The sequence below is a fragment of the Salvelinus sp. IW2-2015 genome, linkage group LG12 (genome assembly GCF_002910315.2).
Source record: "Salvelinus sp. IW2-2015 linkage group LG12, ASM291031v2, whole genome shotgun sequence".
Taxonomy (NCBI): domain Eukaryota; kingdom Metazoa; phylum Chordata; class Actinopteri; order Salmoniformes; family Salmonidae; genus Salvelinus; species Salvelinus sp. IW2-2015.
Window position 1 is genome coordinate 2,397,311 of NC_036852.1, and position 11,027 is coordinate 2,408,337.

The following is an 11,027-nucleotide window of genomic DNA, read 5'->3' on the forward strand; positions in this document are numbered from 1 at the left end:
GCACAAATCCCACAGAACAAGCATCACTAAATACAAGACAAATATATCCCAAACAAGACCACAAACATAATCATTAGTACTGAAGAGCAGTGCTGTTTCAGTGCTGTTTCAGCAGTAGTATTTAAGTGGTGTAAAGTAACTAAGTAAAAATACTTACTGTACTTCTGTATCTGTATTTTGACAATTTTTACTTTTACACTACTACATTTGTAAAGAAAATCTGTAGTTTTAACTCCCGTACATTTTCCCTGGCAACCAAATGTACTCATTACATTTTGAATGCTCAGGCAGGACAGCAATATGATCAAATTCTATGCATAGTCACTTTACCTTGACTAACCTGTACACCCGCACATTGACTCGGTACCGGTACCCCCTGTATATAGCCTCGTTATTGTTATGTCATTTTATTGTTACTTTTTGATTTTTTTTTTCACTTCAGTTTATTTAGTAAATATTTTCTTAACTATTTCTTGAACTGCATTGTTAGTTAAGGGCTTGTAAGTACGCATTTCACGGTAAGGTCTAACCTGTTGTATTTGCGCATGTGATAAATAACATTTGATTTGAATTCACGTACCTATCAATATAATACGTTATCTTACCTACTGCCTCGTACCTTGCGGACTCACTAAACACTAAAGGAGTATTTTACTGGGTGACTCACTTTTACTTGAGTCATTTCCTATTAAGTATGACAATTGAGTACTTTTTCTACCACCGTTAATGTAGTATTCAGCAAAGGGACAGGGAGGTATGTGTGTGTATGTGTTTCTGTCTGTCTGCGTGTGCTTGTGCCTGTTGACATCCACTAATGTCTTTGTCTCTTTCTCTCAGCTTGTCGTTAACTGTGAATCCATGTGGTGAGTGAGTGATACTATCTAGAGCAAAACAAATCACAGAGTGAGTTGACATCATTAGCGGATTAAACGCTAGACTGGGAAGTCCTAAACCAAACAGGTCCAAGACACACTAGACTAGAGCATGAGGCAATAACTATATTATAATGAGATGCAAATTACCAATTTGAATGAATCGCATAAAACATATGAATAATATAAATAATTGTATTTTATAGCTGTTTGTTGAGCCAAGCTGGACTCACTGGACAGGCAAAGGCTGTTTTGCGTAAATGTGTGTACCTCCATTAAGTATGACATGTTACGTTACATCGAGAACGGTATGGTTACAGAAACAAAATAAATGACAGAAACGAAAGTAGGGTGGCTGGTCCGTGCAGACCCGGCGCCAGAACGAATCAGTTGGATTGCGATATGCGGTCCAGTCATTTTTCACAGGACCTCCTATGTGTGCACGTGCTTGCGCATTTTTTTTTTAAATGGGTGTTATAGTAAAGACCATAGGCAGTTCCTGAGTTTTAAGTTTGGGAAAGATTACCTATAATTTCTACCGATCTGAATGACAGTTATGAACTTTCTTATATGCACATTTTTCGTGGAACAGTTTAATTTCATTAATAACGTTTTAGCTTCTAAAAATCATTGTCACGTGATTAATCATACAAATCTGAAGTAAAATTATACAAATCTAAAAGGTAAAATTCAACTATGAGAACACTAGCCTCTGCCATATGGACACACTGACACACGATGATCAATTGGCGGCTATTCACATCGTGGCTTGGTGATTATCGAGGCTGGGAGTGTTGGAAAGATTTTTCAAATACTGAGGACGTGTCATTCTCAATGGATGTAAAAAAACAAAACAGACTTCGTTGAATTGTGTGAGGCGAATAAAAAATGTGTGGTGTATGTGGTGAGTTAAGACAATCAGAAATAAGACATCGCCAAATGGAAACTCAAATATGCATGCATTATGGAGAGAGACGCACCATATCTTCACCACACACCCCTCCCCTTCTTCTTGATGCAACATTTTAATTTATACATTTTAAGTGATCTTCACACATATTTTAGACGCTTTCACTAACATTCGCAACTCAATCAGCTAGACCTATTGTCACGCGCACTACCCAAATTGCGGGCTTCAATCAACAGCTATTAAAAAAAAAAAAAGCTAATGATCCTCTGTGGCTAATGCTTCCTGGTGAAGTATTTTGAATGACTTAATTTAGACAGGAGTACTTATATAATGGGGTGCAGTGGTCTAAGGCACCGTATCTCAGTGCTAGAGTCGTCACTACAGACCCTGGTTCGATTCCAGGCTGTATCACAACCGGCCGTGATTGGGAGTCCCATAGGGCCGCACAATTGGCTCAGCGTCGTCGTCCGGGTTAGGGTTTGCCTGGAGTAGGCCGTCATTGTAAATAACAATTTGTTCTTAACTGACTTTCCTAGTAAATAAAGGTTAAATAAATAGGTTAAAATAAATAAATATAATTTTGGCTAAACATCAATTTACTTTAGGGCAATCCAGCATCCTAACATTGCACTGAGCATTCGCCAACTTTCCTTTCCAATTCGCAGGAGGCTGAAACAAGAGATCTGTATATAATGATGAGATGCTCATGTCTCCGCCCTAACAATGGGAGTCTTTGTCCCAAAGGCGGGAAGGCAGGCGACAAGGTTAGGTCTGCATATTATTCCCATAGAAACGCACTGGGTTTACACTGGACAGATTGTGAGTGAACCCTCTCGCCTCGCCTCTTCCTCTCTGCTGAAACTTTATCACCAGAGAAAGTTTCCGTGCGAGCGAAACAGCGCACCTGTATATGTAGCTCATGTATCTGATGCTGTTTGGACAGAAATAGTATGACATGTTTTGGTATTTTGGTCCAGATACATGGTCTACACATACTGAGACAGAGTGGCACTGTTTCACTCGCTCGGATGCTTTAACTGAGATTGATGAGTGTTTCTGTCTTATGTCAAATAAATTATCAATATTTCAATATTTTATTTGGACGGGCAAGGAGATACGGCAGGCCGGGCTAGTCCTCTAAGGCCCGCCCATAACGCCGGCCATGGGTCGGGGAGGATTACAGGGACCGTTTGGCAAACCAAGGTTGCTTGTTCAACGGGAACTTTACAATTTTTGCTAACCCTTCCCCTAACCTAATTCACCTAACCTGCTACGTACATTCTAACCTTTGTCGTTAGTTCTCCTTACCAGCAATGTAAATTCACCTGGAATTGTCCTTTGTTGTTACAGAGCAACAAGCAGCATGGTCTCAGAGAAATATGTATAATACCATACGTCCCTAAATGTATAATACATTACATCATCCAATTCCTATGATATTGTACGACCGGGTAAAACGTATGATACTATCATTTCTCTAATTCGTATCATATTGTACGACTACTATTTAATTCATAGTGTAACTTAATGTAATATATCATACTCAATGGATAAAAGCAATGTACGTACTAAATCTTACAAATTGCTCTGAGGCCAGGTTGGTTGAGCACAGTGTGCCAATATATCCCTTATAGATGATTCTCTCTTTAAACATAGAGGCTTATTTATAAATCTTACTTTAGCCCACCACTCAGAGACACTTTCTATATACTCTAAAACAAGATGTTATATATTTTTTAAAACAGCTCAGTTCCTCAGAACTGAAGGCTGTGGTTGTAATCCAACATAGAAACTGATAGCACCCACTTAACTGGAAAACACCCAATTGAAACGTGAAGGTCAACATTAAAAACATTCAAAATTTTCCAAACGGGATAACTCTAAGTTGATCAGTGCTCAGGAGCAGAAACACTGCACTCTCCCCTCCACAAATGCATGGAAAGTAAACAGAGAGCAGCTGGAAATAGCATCTCCTAAAAGGCACTATCAAAGAGCATGTAGAGATCAGCCCAAAATCGGACAATTACTTTGACACAAACTGCTGTAAAAACAAGGCCTAAAAAAATACAAAATGGACTAACATCTAAAACTAATCAGAGGACTTGGGACCCAGAGTTCAGTTCTGTTCCGTTCAGTCGCTTGGTGCAAATCATAATGTAAGTGGTTAGCCAGCGCACTCTCCCTGAAAGCGAATGTATTTTCCTGCCAGAGTGGCGTAAGCTAGAATTTAAATTGAAAGCAAAAAAAAGGTTGTTTGCCTGCTTTATTTCCATAATTGATCTGGGGGACGCTTGTGATAAATGGAGGAGAGAAGAGGATGTGCTTGGTCTCTTCAGTGCAACCAGAAGTTAGAAATGCTACTGTATGATTAATCCTCTGTCTATACAGGCTATCATTTTGAATACGGTATTGTCGGCCATATTTGTCTCTTCGACACCACATCTGATTAAGACTTGGTGCAGGTGGCTTCCGCCGAGACGAATGTTGCTTCCACTAAAAACAAAACAAGCAAACTGATTGATTCCAAGCAGTGGACTTAATTTCCTTGGCTGAAGATGACTTTCTAGTTTAAATCGATGCTTTGGAGCTCCGCCTTCATGAGATCAAGTTTGGTAGCTAACTATTTGTTACTCTATACCACTGGAAAGTGGGCAGGATAATCAAACATGAGTTTCCTTTCAGTTTGCTTGCCAAGGCAAGAAACAACAACAATTTAACATATAATTACAATGGCTTCATTTCAAGATATTGCCAAAACCCCAAACAGCCCAGTAGCCATTTTCTATTCCAAGTATCTTCTTACAAACATATAACTTACACCAGCGTTTCCCAACTCGGTCCTGTGACCCCCCCTGGGTGCACATTTTGTTTTTGCCCTAGCACTACACAGCTGATTCAAATAGTCTGAGCTTGACGATGAGTTGATTATTTGAATCAGCTGTGTAGTGCTAGGGCAAAAAACTAAACGTGCACCCAGGGAGTGGCCCCAGGACTGGGTTTGGGAAACTCTGACTTACACCAGCGTTTGAGACCCAGTGACAAATTTTTTCCACAATGCCTATTGGGACATAATCAACAGTAGAAACGACATAATCAACAGTAGAAACTACATAACCAACGTTATACCATGGCATTGTTGAATACTAATTTCTTATTGGCTTGAAGGGCATTCTAGAGCATGCATTATTTAAGTGATAATGCCTGAGAAGCTGGTGTTTGGAGGATATATTTGCACTGGTGTCGTTAGGCCCAAAACGAAGTCGAGGGCCGGCGAACCGTGCCAAAATGTCCTCCAAACACTGTCCTCGAGGGCATTATCACTTTTATACAACGGGCTACCAACATATTCAAATAATGATTGACATATTTTAATTAAAAACTTTATTTTTATAAATTTATTCATACTATTTCCTCCTTCTACAAGATATAGTCCCGACACAAATCTAGGGTTGCTACACAAACCGGCTGGTTGTTCTATCGGTTCGGTTGCCAGACCCAGTCATTCAGTCTTTTTGTTTTGTATCTATGGACATACTGGCTGGCAACGTTCTTATCCCTTGCTTGCTAGCTAGCAAACTACGTCAACAGTGCAGCCAGAATAACAACAGTAGCTGGATTTGCATTTGTTTAAGCTGTTTTGTAGTGATTTTGCCTGGCAGAGAAAATGTGCTCTCTCGTCAGGACACTATTGTTCAGAGGAGTTGGCCAACAACACAGCTAACACAACCACGTCAAAGTGACGCTGGAAATACTACAAACTAGCTGCACTTCATTTTACCTTTTTTCAATTTACATTTCTTTGTATATATCCATAAAAACGAAGCCAGCTGATTCATGATTTCGACTGGCTGAGAAACGCTGCCTGTCTGTTTCATCCCGATTCCCAACACGTTCATTACTATGGGACAGCTGGAGATCAAATTTGAATAGTGAAACAATGTTGCTATTGTTGGAGAGACAGAGAGCAAGGTTTATACAAATCTCCGTTGTTGAAAACTAAATGTTAGTCTAAAAGAAATGTGAGATACTGTCTAGATGCTTTTTATAGTGGAGATCACGTTTATAAATTGCTTGGCTGGGCTGATGAGACAGTGCATTGCGCAGTCAGATGGAACAGAGTAAATAGGCATTTTAACATCATATATTTAGCCGGTGGTAACTTGTGGAATAGACACCTACTTGAATGCAGTTTTAACCAATCAGCATTCAGAATTAGACTCATCCGTTTTATAATTCCCTATAACGCACAGTATATCGGCAAGGTAGAATTCAATGGCTATAGTTAATTCTCACATATTTGATTTGAGCTGCTTTTTAAATCAAAAGTTAAATTGAAAACTTTATTGGTGCTGTTGAATTCGATTTTCAAAACATAATAGCATGCTAGGACTGATGGTTTGGTTAGCTAAACAAGCAAGTCTGTTTGTGTGGTTACCACGGCAACTAGTATAGCTATCTAGTTAACTTGCTAGCTACTTCAGTCGATGTTGAACACTTTTCTACCAGCAAATTAACACATTTCTAATGGCAAATGTGTTAAATTATAGTCATGGTGTAAAAGGGATAATCAACTCAGGGCTCTATGTGTTCTCTTCCACATCTTCACAGATAGAACAATGAGACAGATATTTCACTGGATGTATAATTGTGAAGCATCGGATTAGCGTTTCCAAATATGGTAGTGAGAGGAAGCCCACTGGTGGGGCAGTGGGAGAAGATGGAATGAGATTCTGCAAATGTTCTCATCAATTAAATATTTGATCTCAATGCAGCTTTCTGTTCCCAAAACTAGAATCTGTTATGAACAGGGTGGACTAAGTTTTGTAGACTTTACCCTTTGCAAAAGTTTTTAAAAAATCGCTCTGATTAGAAGGAGTGCAAAGGCAAATTGAGTTATTGCACAGGCGCCTACCACCTTGCTTTTTCTGCCTGCTATGACTCATTTGTTCCCATTGGAAACGACAAGCTGTGGTCTATCTTGGTTTAGTTATAAAAAATCTTTGACGTCGTTCATTATTTTCCACAGAACGCATAGCCCCTCGTTGATTATCCGTTACGTAGACTCTACATAATCAACACTAACTACCCACACAACATGTGGGTGTCTTTACAGTGTCCCTACTCAGACCTCCACGAGCAACAACCTCCTCTTATAAAATCCCTCAATCTTTTCTTTCATAATACAAGGCCGCATTGTGTATTTATTTGTTCCTCTATTCTTGTCTGCCCTTTCTTTCTCTCTCTCGCTTTCCTCTCGCTGACTGACTGACAGACACACGGACAGAGGGTGACATGCTTCAGCGATTTCATCCAGTTGAATGAAGCGGGGATCATGTGTGCAGTGGTGATCACCCGTCAAAATCCCTTGGGAGGATTAGCATGACTCAAATCAAGAAATGTGTGTTTTTCCTGCGCTGACCTATTGGTTTCTCCTGGCTGGCTGCCTCTCTGATATCTATATTCAAACATATCTGTGACGCTGCTTGCACCTTGCTCTGAGAAACAGCAGATTCATAGAATAATTCAATGGTCAACTGTGGCGGTAAAACTTGAAGTTATCGTTATGATCTTTTATCGATGGAACCGGCTAAACTTGACTTTAGAATTCAAGGTACATTTAACCAGCATGGCTACCACAGCATTCTGCATCGATACGCCATCCCATATGGTTTGGGCTTAGTGGGACTATCATTTGTTTTTCAGCAGGACAATGACCCAACACACCTACAGGCTGTGTAAGGGCTATTTGACCAAGAAGGAGAGTGATGGAGTGCTGCATCAGATGACCTGGCCTCCACAATCACCCGACCTCAACCCAATTGAGGTGGTTTGGGAAGAGTTGGTCCACAGAGTGACGGAAAAGCATTCCAGTTGAAGCTGGTTGAGAGAATGCCAAGCGTCTGCAAAGCTGTCATCAAAGCAAAGAGTGGCTACTTTGAAGAATCTCAAATATAAAATATATTTAGATTTGTTTAACACTTTTTGGGTTACTACATGATTCCATATGTGTTATTTCATAGTTTTGATGTCTTCACTATTATTCTACAATGTAGAAATCGTAAAATAAAAGAAAACCCTGGAATGAAATACGGTGTCCCAAACCTTTCGACTGGCACTGTATATATATATATATATTTTCCCCCCCAGTCGAATAAAACTCTCCAAACAGTCTACTCGACCGCTCGGAGCCATCCGTATGATCCTAAAGCACACCGTTGCATCAACGTTTTCACATTCCAGTGATAAAACTGGGGTGGACAAAAAATGCAATTTCAGAATGTAACCCAGTCCCCAGTGAAAGTTGCCGCCCCTGGAAACAATATTGAAGACATCAAATAAGCATCAATGACCCCCGTTTGAAACTTTTCTTGCCAATAACAGCCCCAACTAGACCCAACGAGCTGCTACTTCACAAGAGAGAGAATGATTCATACCAGCTGTAGACCTCTCTCTGTGCAGGTTTAAAATATTTGTTTTGAGCCATGTTTAGTGGGTTTAGTGTTTTGCGACCCCACTCAAGTGAGGGATCATCCAACGTCTGTGTGTGTGATTGTTACAGTGTTTGTGTGTGCTACAGGCTCTGTTGCGTGTGTGTGCATGTGTGTGTGTGTGTGGACTAGAAGCACAGAGATCAGGAAGTAACAGAGATCAGGAAGAATTGTGCTCTGAGCTATTCATCATGACAACAACATTCTACTATGGAACTCCTCTGCTTCAAGTCAATTCTCACTTATATCACATTCTCACATTCTCTCTCCCCTCCTCCCTCCCTCTCTCACCCCCTCCTCCCTCTCTCACCCCCCCTCTCTCTCCTATATAATTTTCACATTCCCTGTTGGGCCTTCTCCTCTTTCTACTTCTTCACTTTACTTACCTTGCTTTATCTTGTTGTTACTCTGTTCTTCCTTCCCTCCCTCTGTAGTACTCTGGTACATCATCTCCATGTCTGCTTTCTGTCCTTTCTCACTCACATAAATGATGACTCTTCTCTAGTTCACACACCTTCACTTCCCCTTAGTCTTTATCTTACTCGCTCACACTCTCTATGTCAAACTCTCTCTTGCAACTTATCTAACTATGTGGCCAAACACAGTCGCTCAGCTCTCTCTCTCAGAACTTTGTGGATCAGTCACAAAGCCGTGGTCTGAGTCCTGACTCACTGCTTGTGTTGCAGTCCACACTCGGCTCCCAGGCACAACAGACTGCTCGCTCATTGGTCACACACTCCTTGTTCCTATGCAGAGACAACCCCCGCCACCCTCAACCCCTCCCCGCTTAGTTTACGTCGTCCCGGTACGGTACACACACTCACCCTGACAGCTTTGCCATCTTTGCGAAACCAAAGACGTCCATGTGTTCGAGTTACGGCTGTAAAAACGCAGGCACTCCAGATGGCGAATAGATCCAGATTCAAATCCAGAGTAGGGAACACCACATTTACACAAACTCCATAATCAGGAGTCCAACAAGCAGAAGTGTCATTCCTTGCTGAAAGCGCTAAGCCTTAAGAGCTGTCCAGTTTCCTATCCAGAGTAATGCCCTTGAGAGGGTATAGGGTGGGCCAGTGAAGGACCCCCCTCTGACTAGCCAGTCCGCTCTACCCCTCTCTCCCCCTGGCCATGGTGGGCAACGCCAAGCCCTCTCTGGGTGGTCTCCATCTCAGCTGAGCTGGAAGATTGTGCCGGTCCAGAGCTACATGGAGAATAAAAGCGAAGAAGGAGAGGGAGGGGGTGAAGAAGAGGGGGGATGGAGGAGTGAAAGAGGCAGGGGAAGGAAAGGAGGAGGGACTCAAATCCACATGACGGATGCTCCCAGCACTCACACGTCCTCCGCGGAGTAGAGAGGAACCATCCGTCCCCCTGGTCTTCACCCCTTTACGAAAGTGAGAGGGGTGGAGAGAGATAGGGAGGGAGGGGTGCTCAGATTGCCTGGGGAGGAGGGAGTGCAGCAGAGGAATGGAAAGGGAGAGAGGGAGAAAGAGTGAGAGAGAGAAAGAAACAAACGAGAGAGAGAGACGTGACGAGCGTTAGGAGAGGAGCGCTGACTCTGCAGAACGAGAGAGGGAGGGAGGGAGGCTGGCGGGAGCAGGACCCTGTCTCTCTGGTTTATTTGTGTTGCTAAGTGAGCCACAGCAACCACACTGACATATAGAAAGAACACCAGCACACTGCTAACTTTCATCTAATTACAAACCTGAAACGGAGCTATGCCTGACGACTCTTTGATGAATCTCAGAAATATATGTAGTTACATATGAGCCTAGATTCAGCTGTTAGGACTGTTTGCGTTTTGTGTAATTACTCCTTGACATGCTTTGTATGCATTTTATGTACGTCGATTGCACACTGCTCTCTCTCTCTCTCWCACACACACACACACACACACACACACACACACACACACACACACACACACACACACACACACACACACACACACACACACACACACACACACACACACACACACACACACACACACACACACACACACCATCAAACAGGAACTCATAAGTCCATTAGGACCCATCCTCATTCGCCATTTGACCTGAAGCAGTGACGGTGGTCCTGCAGATGGTCCAGGGAGCAACAGGATGCTCTACCTTCTGTGAGTCAGCCCACGGGGGCCAAGGACAGAACATGGCAGCCATTATGAACGTGCCTCTCAGCAGCAACACACTGTAATCGAATGCAAAACAGCCTAAGTCTATTTACCGTACCATGTACTACAATTCAACACACAAACCCAATGCAACACAACCAAAAGGCAAGTCTGTTCAGTTCTGCTCTGATTGTTTCTGTGCTGTGGTGGTTTTACTGCATTTTAGCCTGGGTGTCTGTTTCTACTCACTTGCCAACTCCTTATGGAATTGTCATGCCAAGTGTTTTTTGGCATGACAAAGAGTGACAATTTTGGCACGAAAGCACAGACAGACTGGCATTCAAGGTTAGCCTACTGTTAAATGATATTGTTCTAATTATATATTTTATTATACCATATTATTTAGATTTTTCATCATTCCTTTTTGCCTATATGCTCTTTTTCCTATATTAACTAATAGTGTAGATCTGTTTCTGATGCCCTGTACTGTGTCATCCTGTTCAGGGGCAGAATCTGGGGTAAAAGTAAGCTGAAACGGTCCCGTATGGAGTACAGGGAAAATAAATAGTGGGGTAACTAAAACAAGTAAAACATGAGGCTATCACAATAATTAGAACATAGATTCTCAAAAAACTGTAGGCTAT

The 11,027-nt window shown here is 41.8% G+C and overlaps 1 protein-coding gene across 1 annotated transcript in view; it reads right to left on the reverse strand.

Annotated features, from left to right (window-relative positions):
* The window catches only part of LOC111970890 (FERM and PDZ domain-containing protein 4-like), a 46,715-nt gene extending 37,476 nt beyond the window's left edge, over positions 1-9,239 (reverse strand). Inside the window, exon 1 of the mRNA XM_023997633.1 lies at positions 9,095-9,239. Coding sequence (XP_023853401.1) covers positions 9,095-9,135 — 41 coding nt within the window. The 5' untranslated portion in view covers positions 9,136-9,239. The remainder of the gene's footprint in view (positions 1-9,094) is intronic.
* Between the last annotated feature and the right edge of the window lie 1,788 nt (positions 9,240-11,027).